The sequence below is a fragment of the Pimephales promelas genome, chromosome 12 (genome assembly GCF_988280905.1).
Source record: "Pimephales promelas chromosome 12, fPimPro1.hap1.1, whole genome shotgun sequence".
Lineage (NCBI taxonomy): Eukaryota > Metazoa > Chordata > Actinopteri > Cypriniformes > Leuciscidae > Pimephales > Pimephales promelas.
In genome coordinates, this window is record NC_142780.1 from 31,413,951 (window position 1) to 31,434,526 (window position 20,576).

General features: G+C 37.5%; 2 protein-coding genes across 4 annotated transcripts; one reads left to right on the plus strand and one right to left on the minus strand.

Annotated features, from left to right (window-relative positions):
* Positions 1-375: 375 nt before the first annotated feature.
* Positions 376-9,407, minus strand: LOC120488108 (B-cell receptor CD22). Of its 3 annotated transcripts, none has more exons than XM_089117997.1 (12): positions 9,299-9,407; positions 9,163-9,221; positions 8,569-8,925; positions 6,255-6,512; positions 5,732-6,001; positions 3,646-3,915; positions 3,290-3,559; positions 1,937-2,018; positions 1,803-1,851; positions 1,607-1,705; positions 770-856; positions 376-636 (listed from the first exon to the last, which is right to left on the minus strand). In XM_089117997.1, the coding sequence occupies exons 2-12, from the start codon at positions 9,212-9,214 to the stop codon at positions 583-585; spliced, it is 1,848 nt and encodes a 615-aa protein (XP_088974123.1). In that variant the 5' UTR covers positions 9,215-9,221; positions 9,299-9,407; the 3' UTR covers positions 376-582. The 3 variants fall into 3 exon arrangements, with proteins under 3 accessions (XP_088974123.1, XP_088974122.1, XP_088974121.1); XM_089117996.1 differs by having other exon boundaries at positions 755-856; XM_089117995.1 differs by having other exon boundaries at positions 732-856; positions 9,299-9,406.
* Positions 9,408-12,513: 3,106 nt separating this feature from the next.
* dnase2 (deoxyribonuclease 2, lysosomal) lies at positions 12,514-19,081 on the plus strand. Its single transcript, XM_039685178.2, has 7 exons — positions 12,514-12,672; positions 12,928-13,033; positions 13,866-14,025; positions 14,531-14,621; positions 14,705-14,869; positions 16,318-16,533; positions 18,320-19,081. Exons 2-7 carry the CDS (start codon positions 12,945-12,947, stop codon positions 18,709-18,711), a joined length of 1,113 nt encoding a protein of 370 aa, XP_039541112.2. The 5' UTR covers positions 12,514-12,672; positions 12,928-12,944; the 3' UTR covers positions 18,712-19,081.
* Positions 19,082-20,576: the final 1,495 nt, after the last annotated feature.

Here is a 20,576-nt window from a genome sequence, read left to right on the forward strand (position 1 = left end):
ATGTCATAAAATATTTCTGTTTCAACTAAATGCTGATCTTCTGATTTTTCGATTTAAAGATATCAGCAAAAAAAAAAAAAAAAAAATCAAGGCTTCCACAAAAATATTAAGCAGCACAACTGTTTTCAACATTGATAATAATAAGAAATGTTTCTTGCACAGCAAAACATCATATTATAATGATTTCTGAAGGATCATGTGACACAGAAGACTGGAGTAATTATGCTGAAAATTCATTCTCACAGGAATAACATTTTAATATAGAAAATTTAACAAGAGGTCGAGCACAAAAGACTCAAAAACATTTAAAAAAAATGACTGACCCCATAACTTTTGAACAGTAGTATCTGTTTTGAGCAACTGAAATTTTATTAGAGCAAATTACATGTGATTTCATCTACATGTGTGGTCTTTTTTTCAAGTCTCTGACTTTCAGGCTACATCAAGTGGTCCACACATGCTCTATAAGTACATGTAGTTTAGAAAAAATCCCTGTGTGGTTTCACAATTCACTGGCTTTAGATTCCAGACTCTTCCATCCCCTCTCTCGGTTGCTTGGTGGAAACAACATCAGGACCATCTTTAAGCTTCTTCCCTCCATCTAGAGGTATGTTTGTGACCTCCACCTGGTCCAGACTGTAAATTAAGATGGCAAACACAACATCTCTTGTTTTAATATGACAGAGGACTGCCGCAAACCAGCACACGTGGATGGTGTAATTGTGTTTAACCTGGGCATGCGAGAGAAATGCACCGTAATGTAGTTGACCTGTCTCTGTTCCTCAGTGCTCCGAGGAGCTTCTTTCAGGGGTACGATGGATGGGTAACTGCTTTCATACATCTCCTCTGGCTCCTCCTGAAACAGGCACAACATAAAACATGTGTCACATGAGTTTGTGCAGTATGGACCAACTCATATACTATGCATTCTTAATATCAAGACTACAATTAGTGCATTACAAATTACTCCACATGTGACAGTTGTGGAATTTCAAATTATTAGATTAAAAAATTATAACTATGATATAAAACTCAAATAAGGACATACTAGGAAAGTCATAAATCCAACTATCTCACTTAAATCAAAATGATGACTTGTGTCAAGTTTGAATTTATCATAATTTGACATAGTATGTCCTAATTTCCAATTTCATTTAACGTTTTTTTCTCAAAATTATGACTTAACATGTCATAATTATGACTATTTACTTTGCATATGTCATAATTATGGCTTATGTAATTAATTTGATAAGTTGACTTAGTATGTCATTATTATGGCTTCGTATAGTTTTCATACCATAATTACAGTAAATTTTGCAATTGAAAAAGATGAGGGTAAGATTTTTATGTTGAACAAAGGTGCTCAGTTTTTAAATGTATAACCCATCCTGAAAGTTGTAATGATTTAATTTGAGATTGGAAATTTAGCTAATGATAATTACAGTGTTATAATTTCATGACCATTTCTTACTAAAACATCCTTACACCAGCATACATACTTTTAGTGTGTATTATATACTGTATATATATGTGAATTGTGACACAGTCCAGATAGAGAATATCTAGACTGTGTCCAAATTCACATATTTAAACTAAGAAAACTTACCGGGATATCTGACATTTTTGTGCTTTTGAAAAGAAACGTCTCCGAAGTTGATTCGCTGAACAGAGTTTCATCCATTGGTAAATCAACTACTGGTGAACACTGTTTTTTAAAAGGAAAAACCCATTTGATTAATAGGCTAATTTTAGATTCAAATCCTATTATGACAGAATTAAATATATTAAAAAAACACATTTACCTGTTTTTCTTCCTCACGATTTTCAGTGTCGACACGATGCATGTTTTTACTGCAAAAGAAACGTGAAATGATGTGTGTGAGATCAAATGAGAAGATCAGATATTCACCATTTTAGCACATAAACACACAATCACCTGATCATGACGACCACGGTCAATGAGATCAGTCCGATAGACACGCCCACTGCAGACGCCAATGCGATCACTTTCAATCGGCCTGGACAAAAAAAAACACTTCAACTCAATCATGCACATCAATCACCTGATTAACAAATACATAACATCTAACAGGCGTAACTATATTTATTTAACTATATTTGGAAAACAGTTGTGCTGCTTAATATTTTTGTGGATACCGTGATACATTTTGATTTGTTTGAATATAAAGTTAAAAAGAACGGCATTTGAAACATAGCATAATAGCTGTCTTTGCGGTATCTTGTGATCAATTCAATGTGTCCTTGTGGAATAAAGTATCAGTTTCTGAAAAAAAAAATCAGCAGTGACGGCAATATGATAAAAAAAACATCAATGTTCTAAAAGCATTACATTAAAACATTACATTTATTAAAGAGTTTTTAAAGAGGTCTGAGTTTTTGCAGAACTACGCCCCCTTTGGTGACAAGCGAAACTGCAACCCGGTGTGCACTCTCATAGACCACAAACGCACACTTGCACGAGCTGTTCATAACCAAAGGAGCATAAGCTGCACAAATCTTTTGTTACAGTCATAATGTCTTCAGAGGTAATAAAGTTATAAATCTGGAAGTCATTTTAAATATATGAAAGGAAAGGCATTTGAGTAAATTACAGGGGAAAATTTCGTTTTTTGTTTCCATCTATCTCTATGTTGAACTGTTTTATGTGCTTACTCTATCCACTTATGATTGTATTATTATGGAAACACGTTCATAAACAATATAAGTTATAACTTTGTATAGGATCCCTTTTGAACCCTAGAGCAGACCGGAGATCTCTCCGTTTGTTGAAAGCCTTCCCGATGTTGACTCTCGTCTTATTCTGACGCCTGGCACTAGACAAAAGTTTTATTTTCTTTGTCTTTTGCGTTGGGGTTTGGAATGAACTACAAGCCGGTCTCTTTGAATCCATCTTCTACTTTTGTCGAAAGTTGACTAAAGTTTTGTCTTTCGAGTTGTCTTCGCTGATACGGACAATGGCGGCGAATAAACAACCCTGCCAGACATAGCTAGGTGAGCGTGAACGCGCATGACGTCACGCCCAGTCTCAAATTCCGTCCCGAATCCCTCTTATTTATTTTACTGAACAGGATTATAGAGGCAATCGCAGTGATCAGAGAAGGCCTCATTCAGCCCATCAGGCAATAGTATGGGTTAGAAAAACGGGTATTTTTAACATGAAATATTGCATAATGCACCTTTAATCCAAATAATAATCATAGGTAGATGTTTGATCCTCAAACAAACAATAAACAGATTGTTGAACACAGTAATTGTGTAAGGTACTGACCTCGAACTTTCACCGTCAGAACAGGCGAGCTGTGAGCCCCTATGCGGTTGCGGGCCTCGCAGTAGTACTGGCCGCTGGCTCTGGGGCTGACCTCAGCAATGGTGTAGCTGGGACCCGATCGAGTTTCCCAGGCGTCAGCCGTATTGATCCGGTGCCAGGTGTAGTTCTCCACCGCCGGATTGGCCTGACTGCTGCAGGTCAGCGTCAAAGAGCTGCCCGCTTCGATCACAGGGGAAGGCTGAGCCAACACGGAGGTGTTTTTGGGGGCATCTGATACAGAGAGAGAGAGAGTGGTGAAATAAGTAGTTCACACACAGGCATACACACAGTATAGAGTTTATAATATATGAACTTACAAAGCACTGAAAGAGAAATAGTGGCTGAAGTCTCCATGCCAAACACGTTCCATGCAGTGCAGTAGTATTGTCCGGCATGATGGGAACGCACACTAAGGAAGGTGAGATTTTGCGCGGCGCCTCTGGTCCAGGGCTGCCCGCCGTTCACTTTGTACCAGGAGTATTGATCCACAGGAGGGTTGGCGTTGCTGCTACAGGTCAGATTGACAGCAAAACCTTCCATAATGTCTCCTTTAGGGCTGATGAGGATTCTTGTGTTCTTTGGGGAGTCTGGAAACACACACAAGTATATTTTGCAATATATAAAAGCACTGAAGAAAGAAAGACATGGACATCTTGGGTGAGTAAATTATCAGCAATTTTTTTTATGTGAACTAATAACTCTTGTTCTAACTAGCAATTAACTTTACTTAATGTCTAAACTTGATTGTAAAAATCTAGTAATCTGTACTATTCACACACTATGACTTGTTTACTCAGAAAACCCAAGTTAAGATTAATTGATTTGAGCGCCATTTTGTGAAGCAAAAGAAAAAAGTTGAGGCGCATCAATTCTAAATAGACTTTGTTTTCACTCATTCCCTCCACTTCTGCAGTTATCTTTCTCTATATGCATTCGCTCATTTCCCAAAATCATCTTGAATTTTTGAGAGAATGTCATATAAGCTGACTTAAAAAAATTATGTTGATTTTCCTGAAATGTTTTGTCTGAACTCACCATTATGGTGATTAGTGTTCTGTTTGGATGGACATTTGGAACATTTACATTAATATACTTCAGCGCGGTCTCATCCCAAGTATAACTGTCGTTTTGGGACGTCTTTTGACCATAGGCTACGTCAACATCCGCCTTTTTAGGGTACCCTTAAACGTCGGTTAGTTGACGTTATCGGATCCTAAACCTACCCCGTCACCTAGCCGACGTTAAAGGTAAAGCGTCAGTTGTATGACGGCCCGGGATCGTGATGTAACCGACGTTTAAGGGTACCCTAAAAAGGCGGATGTTGACGTATGGTCAAAAGACGTCAGTTATATGACTTCTTGGGATGAGACTGTGTTATTTACTTCTCTTCTTGATGTTGTGATGCAACAAGAAAACATCTACAGCTTCTAATAAATCATTATCTAGTCTATTTTTCATGTCAAATAATGATAAACACTTTTAACTGGGTTGATCAATCCTTCTATATTTGTGACAATATCTTGCAATTGGCCATTGACCAGTCACACACAGACTTCAACATGCAGCATGCAAAACAATTTTAAATTGTATTTATTCTTTTTAGGTACTATAACTCTTGTGTAAGTGAACTATCTAAGCATTTGCCAGTACAATACTATTCCTATTTCACTTTACTTTTTTTAAGATAATCGGTTTGCATGCCTTTTACAGAGTGGTTGCTTATTGGCTCACGCTAAAAGAACTTGAGCTTGGTCGGACGCCAATTGAGCTTGGTCGGATGTTTTATAATTTGGCTGGTGATAATTGAAAATTTTTAAACGTAGTAGCACACTTGTCCTACATAAACTACACTATTTGAGGTACCAGTCATGCCTATGGCATAAACAACGTTGTCCAAGTCACGTACCAATGTTTAATACTAACCCCTAACCCTAAGTATGACCAATGTTAGTACTGATGTTTGACTTAGCAAGTGAAAACAGGAAGTAAATACTCCTTTCACGACTAAGCATCATGTGGCTTCCCGGCATATTTGACCTAAATATGTACACTTGATTCGAACTTTGATCTATTGGAGGTTGGCAGACAATGTGTGACAATGTGACATAATGTCCTGCCAAAATTAAAGTTATTACACAAGAACCAGCAACTGAAAAAACTCACAGAGTCATAAGCTCAGCAACATTGGAAACATGTGTCTAATTAGGGAAGGTGAAAAGTTGAAATGTCTGGTGACATTTCCACAAAAAAAAAAAAAAAAAAGAAAGAAAAGGCGGTCACTTTGACCTATTCACTGATAAACTGCACGCCGCTGCAGTTAGAAAACCTCTATATGCACAGTAGAAATGCATGCAAACAAACCAGTAAATAGATTAAAGATAGATAAACATGGTGGCAACCTACAGGTAACATTGAGTAGAAGCGGTCTGGACCGGTCTGTGCCGAGTGGGTTACGGGCCACACAGAAGTACTCTCCGTGGTCCCTGTAGTCCAAACTCCACAGTCTCAGCTCCGGTTTAAAGCTGTCTGGCATGCTGCCACTCTCTCCTTCCTTAAACCAGGCAAAACTTTCTGCTGGCGGAGCTCCATCACTACTGCAGGTCAAAGTCACTGAATCGCCCTCTCTGACTGCTTCTCGAGGGGTGATCTGCACCGTGGTGTAGCGAGGAGCGTCTAAGACACAGAAAGAAAGAGATCAAATGCAAGTGAACTCAACTGCGCACACTTACACTGCTTTTATCACTGTGTGCAATGGTTTGGGACATAAACAAATAAAGCTTCATAAAAAATTTTTTTTTTTTCAAAACTGTCACGAACAATGTGTTTAAACAAGTTCCAGTTGTTAAATAACATTTCAAAGAGTTTAAATTCTTTATTTGACTGTTTTTTATTTTGTCCACAAGCACAATAAATATTTTATACTCACATCCAAGAGCCAGGGTGACTCCCGGTGACTGCACGTTTTGAGGGGGTATTGGGCGGCAGGTGTAGGTGCCTGCGTGCTGGCTGTCAAAGTTATAGATGGCTGACAGCTTGCTGGACTGCCCCAAGTTGATCCCATTCTGATAAAGAGCAAAGTTCCTGCCAGATGCGGCACAGCCTCGCGCCACACAGCTCAGGAAGACGGTCTCACCAGCAGCAAACATGTTGGCAATTCTCGGTGGATGTATGTGAACCTGAAGCTCTGGAACCAGGACAACATTTCACTGCATTTGGTCCATACTACTACAGGGGCAGCTAGATGGATTTTCTCCACAAAAATAAGCAAATACACAGAAAAAGTTCTCAAATGAATAGATTTTTTCAGCCTATTCTCACCCCCAAGACGTCACCTATCTGACGCCTTGGGAAGCATTTGACCATGCTTCAATATCTGACGCTTTAGGCGCCCTTTAGCGTCAGTTAGATGAAAGCATGTAATACAGCGTTCAAAATGAATTCTATGCAAACATATAACTGTACTTCATAACAAAATTAGTCAATGAGTATATTTTGTTAATGTTTTGATTTTTAATAATGTTATTTCTTGATTTGATTATGTCCTACCCATTTCCAATGCAAGTGTGGGCCAACAGTGCAGTCTTTCACAGAGAGACTCTGCTCACACGCTGTTCTGAATGTGTGGCATCTCACAGTCGCGTGTGGACAGACACACTGCCGCTGGAATTTTATCGCGTCGCGTGTAGTTAGGACACGGTGTAAACTTAACCGCATCATCTAACTGACATTTTCCTTTTATCGTCAGTTATATGACGTCGTAGGATCGCGTCACGTAACTGACGCCAAAGGGCGCCTAAAGCGTCAAATATTGAAGCATGGTCAAAAGGTGACACCTTGGGGTGAGAATGTGTTGATTTTTTGGAATAAAATTTGAGTGTGATAATTGCCAGGCCATTGCTACGTGGTTGCTTGGGCGATTATAGGTGCTTGTGTATATAATTGCTTATAAAATATTCCCAAACACTCTTATGCCAACCTTATACCCGTGAAAGTGCACTGGAACGGCAGTCAAACCCGTGACTTCCCACCCGTGAGCTCGTACTAGACCGATGTACTCCCAGTTACGAGTTCTGACGCCACATAGCCCGCGAACCAATGACAGCCCCTACGGATGCAGCGTTTCTGCAGGCGGTACACGGTGAGAATACACTTACGACAATATAATGTTAACTAGTTTTCCGTCCATTGAGTGCAAGGATAAATTAATACCAAATACATTTCCAAAAATACAAATAAAGTAAAATAAAAGGTATAACAGCTTATCTTGCCTCATGCGCTATTTTTCCTCCTCAGTTTCCCACAAATAAACAAGGAAGCACCTTTGGCGTTAGAAATTATTACAAATGTGCGTGAGCCCCCGTAAGGTCCGCCATGCTGGTTTGTTTACATCTAGATAGTTTGACGTGAATGACCTGGAATGCTACAAAGTCGTAAGTCGTGGTTTAAAGTCGTGATTTACGTGCTCAAAAACCTGCCTGGAACGCAGCATTACTACACCAACCACCCTGCCCACTGACAGCCATTGGTCGAATTAACAGGTAGTTCCACTTCAAACTGACATTGAATCAACTTGGAAATATGACATCGAAACAACAACATTTAGCTTTGAAGAATGCCGCATCTAACGTTGGTTCAACGTTAATTCGATGAGCAAATCAACGTTGTTTCAATGTCATGAGAGACGTCATTTCCACGTTGATTCAATGTCAGTTTGCTGTCTGGGTTACACTATCATTACAATTTTAGAGGTCAGTAATATGTTTCTTAAAGAGGTCTCTCTTGTTCATTGAGGCTGCATGCATTTATTTGACCAAAATACAGCGAAAACAGTAATATTTTGAAACATTTCTATTTTAAAATGTAATTTATTTCTGTGATGTAAAGCAGAAGTTTCAGGATCATTATACTCCAGTCTTCAGTGTCACATATGATCCTATGCTGATTTGATAAAGAAACGTTTCTAATTATTATCTATATTAAAAACAGTAAGGGTTACTTAATATATTTGTGGAGACAATGATACATATTTTCAGAAGCTTTTTCAGAACAAGATTTTTTTTAAAATAGAAATATTTGATAATATTATAACTCTATAATGCCCCTTTTGATCATTTTAATGCATATATGCTGAATAAAAATATTGTAAATCTTCCTGACCTTGATCTTTTGAACAGTACTGAATAGTTGTAACTGGGTAAATATTTTCATACCCACTTTCAATCTTTAAAGTGTGTCCTTACCTGTGACGGAGAGTGTGACTGCATCGGGAGACGTCCATCTCTCCTGCTGGTTGTCGGTCTCAAATCTGAAATGGTACATTCCTGCATCGCTCAGCTTCACGTTTGCGATCTGCAAACTGCATCTTTTGTGGCCCCCCAAGTATTTGACCCTGTCCCTGTACGAGGGGCTCAACTGATTCCCGTCAGTATGGTAGGCGATTTCCCGCCGGCCCTCCACAGAGATGTGGAACCACATGAACCGAGTGAAGCTGTAGGGCGAGGGGTAGTCGTATCGGCACGGCAGGGTAACCGTGGTCCCAGCCCAAACGCAGATGTCCGTCCTGGAGAAATACACCAGCCACTGACTGGCCCTGACTCCTATAAAGCAACAGAAGAGTAATCAGAGGCCTGCATTGACCTCAGTAAGGTGTGGGCTGTTGATGCCAGGGATAACAACAGGAAAAAACATGGATCAATACAATATAAATAACCAGTGCAGCAAGGGCACACAGGTACTGTAACAAAAGAGCACATACTGTAAGACACAGAGCATCTGCATTAAGCAATCACATGCACATCTCACTATAAAAATACAAGATACTTGTCCAAAATTACCTGACAGGAGAAGTGTAGAGTAAATGAAGGTCAGAATTACGCGTACCCACATCTCAGCACTGTGTGTAAAAGCAGGAAAGACAATAAGTGACTTCAAAAACTATCACAAAAGTACCTGTTTCTGACGTAACAGCACCTGGTTCTGATGTTCTTAGCAAACGCTCCCAGCCGTCTGTGGATGCATGAATGCACATTTGTTGAAGAGGGAGATCCGAGTGCGCACGGCGTAGGACGCTGAGCCGGAGAAAGCAGAAGTTGAAGGATGTGATAGGCTGGCCATCGCCTGTCTGTCTCTCTCTCTCTCTCTGAGTCTCTGTCTCCAGTGAAACTCTACTCCACCTTCAGCAAGGTGCACAGGGCAATCACCACAAGTTGCTGACATCCACATCCCTCCTGTTCACACAAACACACACATGTTTAGGGGAACTGAGGTACTATATCGTGAAGCACTTCTTTTAATATACCACATTTACTTTGCTCCATTTCTTAATCAATTTCTTAATAAAAAAGGCCATAATGTTTATGTGAAGAAAATCTCTTCTTATGTTAAAGGCAAGGAATAGTTAAAGGAATAGCGTAGCCTTGTCATTTTCAAAAAGTTTCTTATAGTTTTATTACATGACTATGACACGTGGAATATATGTACTGTAATTTTCAGTCATTATTATTAGTCATTTCATTCAAAGTTAAAAAATCTGTTTTGGAGATGTCATGAAAATGTACAATTTGAAGTGAAGTTTTGAATTTCTTGGATTTAAAACCACCAAGCTATTTTGGTAACACTTTACAATAAGGTTTTATTTGTTAGTTAACTTCTTTAGTTAACAAGGACTAAGAATTAACAATTCTACTGCATTTATTAATGTTGGCTTAACATTTAATAATACGTTTTAAGATTTAATTGTATCTGTTCACATTAGTTAATGCACTGTGAACTAACATGGACAATTTATTAATTAACATTAACCAAGTTTAATGCTGCAACAATATATTGCTTGTGGCAGGTTTATTAATGTTAATTAATTTGTTAAGTAATGTCAACAAATGAGACCTTACTGTGTTTCTTTAAGTGAACTTAACTAATATGAACAGTTTTTTTTATACAGGAACAATAGTATTTGTTGTATAATCGTAGTAGCCAAGTAAAACGATCTTTTATGGAAATTAACTGCAACTACAGGAACAAGCTTTTAACTGTGGTGGGATGTAAAAAAAGTACAATTTTTTTCTGGCGATAGCTATGGCTTTACCACAGCAACAATAGTTTAACGGTGGAAGTTGATGTAAAATCATATTATTAACCATAAGTGAAACACTTCTCAGAAATCCTCCATAGCCTCAGGCTGGATGAGGACAGTGTTTAAAGTAGACCATAGCGACTTCTTCTGGCATGAAGAAGGAGATGCAGTAGAACATTTAATCAAATAGCCTTCCTAATATTCATTTAGTAAATCCACAATTGACTAAACATCAGTTATTCATAGTAAAGCAAAAGAGTTTAGACATCCATTTGAACATGAAGTGAAGCCGACATCATTAGGCTATCTGATTCCTATTTTACATAACCATATTTGTAAACCACTGACCGCTTCACAAATGAATGTGACTGTAAATCTCTATGAGACACTGGCATATCACTAATATAGGTAATGTCTACCTATTTTTATGCACAGATATGTAGCCTACTAATAACTTTCTTCGTCTTACTAACAGCAGAAACATGTGATAGAGTTACAAAAGGCCTGAGGGTGAAATGTTTTTTTCTCCCCACAGATGTTGATGATTCTTCTCTTAATTTAGGCCATTATTTTTCAGTCTCTGTCTCCAGTGAACAAAAACAGAATAGGGAAGTTACGAAAGAGATTCAAGAAATACTTACTTCGTTGAATTAACTGCGGTGGTTTCCCTTAGGCTGCATCATGAGGGTGAATACCTCATACAGATGCAAATGATTTTTACGAGGTTCTCTTTGGATTTCAAACATTTTATAACGTTTCAACATTGTTTCATTAGGATCATTAAAAATTAACGAAATACTTTATTGTTCTTCTAACATTTGCTACAAACTGGCACGTTTCATGTTGGTGCATGCACCGTTGATCCGTGTAACACTTCACAATTCAATTTTCGGACCATAAAATGCAAATGAAAAAATGGAAACCAGACATTCACTTTTCTTGTTTTTCCAGTTACATTATCAATGTATATTTGCATTTTCTCCCTTTTTTCTATTTTACTTGTGCTAAATTGTGATATCAGAAACAAACATTTGAATAAATGAAATCTAACTGATTTTTTTTTTTCGTCTTGTAATTTGCGCCGTGGGCGGTACCATTAGCATGGGGGCGTGGCCGTGGACTGACTTTACTATCATTTCATTGATGCAATGCTTTATTTACACTGCATGCACGTTGAGGAGAAGTTTAAAAGACGGAACACAGGACGACATTTTTCACTCTTAGTGACAGTTTTTATTGATAATAACTGCACTGTTAACCCTTGCTGTAAAAAAAAAAAATGTCCACATTCTGACAACATCAAGCCATTTTCCATTCTCCAGGCACCACTACATCACTGGTTAGACTTATCCCCGGTATTTAAATTTTACTTTTTAAATTTTCTTTTCCTTGATCTTTATTTTTATTTTAGTTTCTTATTTATGTTAAAATAACTTTAGAAAATCTTGGATTGTTGTCTTTTTGAATGTCATGTTATTGTTTATAGCTATGTAATGTTTAATGTCTAATTAAAAAAAAAAAACTTGCACAACGTCAGTGATGGATACGGTTGTAAATCACAAAAAAGTGGTTCCTCCAGGAGGCGCACTACGGCACTAGGGCTCTGAATAACGTGAAATCCACGGGGAGGAGTCGAATGCAGATCCAACTCCTCCCACCTTAGACTACGTACCTATCCAGCTCCACCCCCTGATCCCTAATCCACCCCAAAACCCATCTCCACCGATCTCCACCCCTCAGATCAGATCTGGATCCGACTCCGCCCCCTGGATCTCGTGTTCTGCAATGAGGTGCTACTGCGTTAGAGACCAAAAAAAAAAAATCATATATCATTATATTTTTTTAAACAACTATTCCTCGCTACCACTAACCCAGTCATCACAAACGACAGACATTGGTTCTTCTTGACGGCGCTGAGAAAAGTAACACATATAGCATGACAACTCTCCCTGTTTTACCAACGCTGTTTATAATAATAAACGCATGAATAATGACACTGGGAAACTCTAATAGACACTGAAATGAAAATGCACAATGGTTCAAATAAGAATATATTTATTATCCGAACATTTATGAAAACATCATGGCCACCAATTCCCGCCCATTTTGGGTTCAGCTAAATGCGATTCTACCATTCTACTCGCTTTTAATTCGACGTCTACAGTGAACCTGCTACATGTGACAACATGACGAGTTTGAAAAAGTTTCGCTTTCGGAAGGACTGAAATGATTCAGTTACTTCTGTCTCTGCAGATCGCCTGCCTTCGTTAAGGTAGGCTAAAACATTCGATAGGCTAATCATTATTGCAGCTATTTGGAGTTCAGTCACAGTTTGTTATTAGACCACAAGCAAATACAACGCCTAAACTAAAAAACTGACAGGAGTAATAAAACATTTTATAGGCTACCCGTTAATATTCAGACTGTTTGTACTAGTGTAAAAGTGGTGTTGTTGAGAATGTTTGTTATTGTATTTGTACACTTGCTTTTCCCCGACAGACTCAAAGAAACTATTGTACTGTTTCAGGTTCTTTAAGTTTCATCATGTTGCTTCATGTTCTGCTCCTCCTTCATGCATCAGGAGCTTCTTCATCCATCTCATGTTATGATGATGAGGGGAAACCTGTTGACTGGTTTGTACATTTTTAAATGACATAGAAACACATAACATGCAACATCTTCAATCACACAGTCATAGTCCACTGGGACACAGTTCATCTGTTCATTCTGGATATATGTTTTATTCAGTATGTTTCATGTCAAACCTGTACATGCCACAGCATTGTATATCTCAAAGAGGACATCCTGTGACATCAAAGATGATGGGTAGTTGACATGTCATGTCAAGCAGTGTCCAAGTTATGGTGATTTTGATCAAATAAATGCAGCCTTGGAGAGGATGAGAGATGTATATATATATAAAAAAATTAAAAATGTAAGTGCTCCAAAACATTTGAAAAGTGTACTTCAATAACTACTTTAAATGCCATTGTTTTAATTTATTTCAATGATAGTTTCATTGACCTCAGCTTATTCACAACAAACCCATTTAAAGGATTGTTGACTAAAAATTTTGTTATTAATTACTCACCCTTATGTCGTTACAAACCTGTAAGACTTTCGTTTATCTTCGGAACACAAATGAAGGTCTTTTTGATGAAATCTGAGACCTTTCTGTCCCTCCATTGACAGCTACGCAACTACCACTTTGACTCTTCAAAAAGTTCATAAAGAGATTTTAAAACTAATCCATATGAATTTAGCATCTTAGTTCACATTTTCTGAAGAGACCTGATCCCTTTATATGATGAACAGATTGAGTTTAGGCTTTTATTCACATCTAAAAATCATGTAATTTTTTTTTTTTTAATTAATTTACTTAAGTTAATACATAGATCTAGCATGTAAAATGTACTCATCCATGTGATGGGGTCATATTTTCCTCTTTTCTGTCTCTCCTTGCAGGTTTTACTTGTATAAACTCCCACACCTGCATCATTCCCCCGTGCAGGAGGGGCTGAAGTATCTTTTCATGGATGGAGAGAGCGAGGGATGGATGGACGGGAAGACTTTAGTCAATGACAGTCAAAGTAGTGTTGGTAGAACAGTAGGGCCTTTATATGAGGTACAGCTCACCCTCCAATTATGCAATTATGATAGCACAACATGACTTTACCATAAAGTTGTTTGCTAAATTAAAAAAAGAGAAATGCCAATTTTTGCCAACTTTGTTTTTCCCCCCAAATATTTTCATTATCAGTCATTTTCTGGCTGATTTTAGAGAAATGACTCTGCTTATCCTGTTCTGTAGTCTGCATATTTTCCCCATTTTGCAGAAGTATTAAAACACTGCGTTGGCATTTACTGTACATTCCAAGGTTTAATTCTAAAAAATCTATGTAATTATACTACATTTAAAAGTGGCATAAATCAGAGACTTAGTTAATTTATTCTCATAAGTGTTTTTTCGGTGTACACACATGCTAACAAACATGCACAAAAGAAGCTAAAATGGCTATATATGTGCACATAACTGTTTCATAATAAAAGAGGAACTTATGCTTTATATCACATGCTCTTCACAAGGGCATGTTTATTATGATGAAGCTTTAAGCTTTAACTTTTTCCAGGGCGGTGATGTTGGATACATTATGTATAATGACCAGCCACCAAAACAGAAGACTTTCGAAGGTGCAAGCAGGATTTGTGGCCACACCAAAGGTGCAGTTAACTGCTATTTAAGGCACACAAACGCACATTTATTGTGTGGATCATGTTAATACACAGTTTTTCTTTTGTTCCAGGGGTTGTTGTCTTTGATAAGCAGCAGGGCTTCTGGTTGGTCCACAGCACACCTCATTTCCCCCCTCCTAAATCAGCTGGCCAGTTCTCATACCCCAGTTCTGGCATAAGTAATGGACAGAACTTCATCTGTGTCACATATCCTTTTGAGCGCTTTCAGACCATAGGTACGCCTCCAATGCATTTAAAGTCCCTCCAGAGGGAGTTATTCTCTATATCAGTGCGCGCAGTTTCTGAACTCGACTCGATTGTAGTCTTGAGTGTTCTTCTGGGAACGGACATGTCACTGGTAAGAGAGGTGCTGCAACAATGTCAAATATGCGAAAAATAATGTGTATTTTGAACATTCGAGCAAGAAAACCAATTCTAGTATATTCCAAAAATGGAAAAGGTTAATAATATGGCCTTTTAATCAAAAATTGTGATGGTTTAGAATGAGCTCTTTAATTTATTACCCTAAAGCAATAGATACGTATTCAGTTTTTGCACATGTTTTGAACATATTTTGCATTAGGTGTTTTAGTCTAAACACACTTTAAAGGGACAGTCCACCCCAAAATTAACTCACCCTCATGTTGTTCCAAACCTATATGGAACAACAAAACTGGTTACCAATATTCTTAAAAAAAAATAATTTAATTTATTATTGAACTATTTTTATTTTTGGGTGTACTTTAATGTGCATGACTGCATGTATGAATGAGGTGGACTAGTATGTTTTACTTTTTCATATGCTTGTTTTAAAGAGTGTCTGATGTTAGAAACGCTGCGTGAAATTCTTCTCAAATAACCTTTTGATATGCAATTTCTGAAGACAAAACATTTATGGGATGCAGTTGCCATAGTGACTGTTAAAGAGTAATCCTTCTGACACAGTAACCATAGTGACAACACCTACTACTGTGCTGCTCTTTGAGTCCATTCAGTCTTGTGTTTATAAATCACAGTATTATCACTTTCCAATAATAGTAACAAAGCAATAACCCTGTTCCTGGAGGGACACCAACAGTACACATTTCAAACTATTCCTAATCAAACATTAGCTTGTTATTGGACACTCCAAGGCTTGGAATTGATGGGTCAGATAAGGAAGAAAGGTTGAGAAACTCAATAAATAAGCCAGTCAAGGCTGTACATTTCAGACGTACAGGTACACAGCCTTTTTCTTTTATAAAACAGGGAGCAAATTGTAATAGACACCAAAACTTAAATATATATATATATATATATATGAAGAGTTCAGATGCAAAAGCCTCTAAGTGCCATTTGAAATTTTCTTCGAGAATGATAATTTTTATCAAGCCTGTATATTTAAGTTCAGTGATTTCACTTAAATGGCAATGATAATTACCTATTATTTGTTATTTAAGTGAAATTACTGAACTTAAATATACAAGTTTGATAAAAATCATCATTAAAGAAGAAAATTTCAAATGGCATTTAGAGGCTTTTGCATCTGAACTCTTCATATATATATATATATATATATATATATTATTATAAGCTTAGCTGTGGCCATAACCACCCCACAGTTAGACTAATGAACTGTATTAGCAATAATATTAATTATATTAATGATATACATTTATTTATATGCATAATCTATTTTTTACAGGTGAGCAGTTAAAGATCAATCAGCCTCACATATACGACTGCAGCATCCCTGCGTCCCTGGCGGCTGCTGTTCCTGCTATGGCTCAGCTCTGTAAACACACACTGGGCAGATGGGACAACACTTCCTCCCCCTCCCCATCCAATCGCAGTATATCACTCCTCTCATTGGCTGGAACGGAGTTCATTAGCTTTGCAAAAGGTGCATCATTTGCCAATGGTAAGACTCATTTTTAAAACTGATGTAATGGTGACACTTTAATGCCATCCAGTCAAATGTGTGACCATCAAGAGTTAAGCATTTAGCTCTATTTGCTAAACAAATCTGTTCTGGTCATGTTGAGGATCTTTTCTTGCATCTGTTTGCAGTTTTTTTTAATAGTTATTCTATGCAAATATGTACTAGATTGACATCTTAGGGACACATTTACTAACAGCTTGCGGCAGCACAAACACTCTTTTGGTGTTAAAAAAAAACACAGATACACAGTGAAACATTTACACCGAAAAGGCGTGGACAAGATTATTTTTGTGGCTGAACTTATCGCATATGCATGCATTTTTCCTTTTCAGATGCTCATTTATGGGAGGAGAGTGTTTAAATAAATCATGCTAGGGGATTTACTAAGTAAATTTACTTCTTTTTTTTGCCTTTTATGACAGCCAAAAGAAGCATGTCTTAAACCAGATGTTAATTTGTTCTGCTTTCGGTAGATCGCATTGGTTTATATGGAAATTTTCTGCTGTGTTTTTCTTTAATTTGCTCATCGCCAGTAGATTAGGCTCAGAATTTTTTGGTTTTGCGGTCAGGCTAGTTTGCCCTGTTTATTAAATCTGGCTGCATTTTAAAGGGATAGTTCACTTTGAAATTAATTTTTGATATGTTTTAGCTTACCTCAAGGGCATCCAAGATGTAGGTGTCTCTGTTTCCACAGAAATGTCAATTTTGATATTTTTAGGTCAAACCAAATGTTCTTTTCATGTCAGTCATATAATGCAGGTCTATGGTCACCACCTCAAAGAGCATGCACAGAGAAGTCCAAATTAAACATGATTTAATGACTCGTACATGTAAGTACACATTGATGGCCTAAGACACGAAACGAGCAGTTTGTGTGAGAAAACTAACCGTATTTATATCGTTTTACCTCTTGTAACCACAGCCATATGCAAGTGATCTGAGGGTTCGGGCGCTTCGGTTTGCGCAAGCGCCGGAAGTGATCTCTCGCGCGGTTGTGGTTGTCTGTTGATATATTGAAATCGTCTTCCATTGCGATTTCCTGTATATCTAAATATATTTAGATCTTCACAGTGAAAGGTAGCACTTCTGAAACCTCGGTGTAAACAATGAGTGACATACAGGCGCGAGAGATCACTTCCAGCGCTTGCGCAGACCGACGTGCCCACGCCCTCAGATCACTTTCACATGGCTGTGGTTACAAGAGGTAAAAACGATATAAAAACTGTTCGTTTTCTCACACAAACCCCTCGTTTCGTGTCTTAGGCCATCAATGTGTACTTACATTTACGAGTCATTAAATCATGTTTAATTTGGGCTTCTCTGTGCATGCTCTTTGAAGTGGTGACCATAGACCTCCATTATATGACTGACAGACAAGAACGGTTTGACCTAAAAATATCAAAATTGAAACTACTGCGGAAACAAAACCTACATCTTGGATGCCCTTGAGGTAAACTAAAACATACCAAAAATTAATTTCAAAGTGAACTATCCCTTTAAATCTTGTGATGCATTTTGCTGTTTTTCAGATTTTTTTTACCCAATAAAACACATGCAAGTTAAAAGTTCAACTTATACACATGGCTCTGTCATCTACACTGAAAACAATTTGGTGTAGGATTTACTTAGAAAGTTATCAAGTTAAATTTAAGAAATGGCAAGTAACAGAAGTATAAAGACTGAATGTGTAAAACATACTCCAGTGTATGCATTTTATAAAAAAAATAAGTAATTATTACTTTTTCACTGTTTCATTGATAACCAGACCTGTATCACTCTTGGGTGGCACCTGCGCTACAGTCCGACCTGCTGGTTCAGTTCTGGCGTCGCTCCACAGGCCTCCTGCCCTCTAACTGCTCTGACAGCTGGAAAGTCCTCAACGTAGATCTCATTTCCCCGGCCAAGAGCGTCACGTTCAAGGCCACAGAGGACCACTCGAAGTGGGCGGTCAGTCCCAGCAGCAGCCGCACTGGAAGTGGGACGTCGGGCGGCTGGGTCTGCGTAGGAGACATCAACCGTGACGAGGCGGAGGAAAGGAGAGGTGGGGGAACGGTGTGCCGCCAAGATGCTGTGGTGTGGAAGGCCTATCGCTCGGCCGCCTTGCAGTGCGAGACCTGCGGCGGAGAAGTGCAGACATGCGAAAAAGCCGCACAGTAATACTGATGCATTTGAGCACAGCAGAAATCACGGTATTGCAGAACGGCTGCAGGTGTAGGTGTCAAACAGGTATGATTCAGGTCAAATGCTTTTTCTATTGCACGTAGCAATATGCAGGGCTATTCAGATAAATGCAAAAAGACTGTACATTTTAATCCGGCTATACATTTTATTTGAATGCGGTACAGTTTTATGTGTTTTTAAACTCCGTGTATATGGAAATATTTGCTTGGGCTATGATCAAATACATTTTTTAAATACATAAGAAACATTAGATATTAGATGGTGAAGTGTTTAATTAAAAGCATTAAAAGCTTTCAGTATTAAAACTAAAATGCAAAAGTAATATATTTTCTAGCAAACTTCTGTTGTTACAAAAAATGGGTAGCCAAATCCCTAACTCTCACCATTGGTTGAGACGATGTTACAATTTTCTATTTGGTGCTTCTAGTGGCGTAGAATTATTAAGCACATCACCTCAGACCTCCAGAAGTGCATTATGAGAATTGGATTGAGATGTGTCTAGTAGAGATGTTTTTAATCACACAAATATTGTTGTTGCATTAAATTGAAGAAAATAAAAGCACCGTATGAGACTTTAACTACATTTTCACTGCTTTAGCTTTTTACAAATTATAATAAAATATTCTATATAACTAATAAGGGGGAAATATTTTGTATAATGAAGAAATGTGCTGATTTGCTGCTCAAGAAGCATTTTTTATTATTATTTTGAAGTTGTTCTGTTTAATATTTTATGTAAATGGTGATAATTTTATTCAGCTTATAAAGTTCAAAAGAACAGCATTTATTTTAAATGAAAATCTTATAATTGAGACATTAAAAATGTATTTAATGTATTTGTTTAAACAATTTAATGAATTTTTGCTGAATTAAAAGAAAGAAAAAAATAAAACTTTTGAACGGTACTGTGTTTCTGTTAGTATAATTAGCGGCCTTCTGCTAAAAAAAAGTGATCTGGCGGACCAAACCTTGAGTCGTAGAGAGTCGCGCCCGGTCGGCCTGATGGTGGCGCTTCAGTGATCAAAAGTATGAAATCGCTCATGGTCGGAATCTTTTGCTCATGGCGAACAAAACGCACATCTCTGATTTGCTCTACGAAAAAATAGGATATAACTACTTTTGCAAACTATTCATTCATTAAGTGAGCACTTATAGGTGAAATATGACTAAATAAGCATGCAAACTTTTATGGAGATCAGGCCATAGGTGATGCTAAAACTGTTAAAAAGGTGTAAAATTATATATTTCTTTGGCAAATCACAAAATATGGCTTATTTATGTAGAACTTTATGAAATTAGGTGAGCACATGCGACGTATGATTGTAAAGAAGCATACAAACATTTATGGAAATCGGCCAATAGGTGCAGCTATAAGAGGCTATAAAAATTTGACAAAACATATATTTCCTTGGAAATTACCTGTAGGCTATTGGCTGTAAATGGTATTTTCCATCTCTGATTTAGATGGTTACGGCTTGCTAAATAAAAAAACAATACCTTTTATGCGTTAAAGCGCGTGAAACCTGTTATTCGCTGTGTGCTTTTATAATAATAATATAAAATATTATTGTCCTTTTATTATTATTAATATATTTTATAACTGCAGGTTCAAAAATGGAGGAGACTAAGCAGGCCATGGTTGATGTGGAAGAAAATTGTCTTACTGTAACTTTTTTTTTTAGTCCGTATAAAAATGTCTATTTGTTGAAAGCAAATTTAACAGTCCTCATCCAGTAATCATGAATGTGTTGCTGAAAGATGCGACATCTATTGTATAATTGGTTGTCACATACAAACGTAATGACATTTTGAACGCATGAATCAGGTCTGAAAGCTGTCAG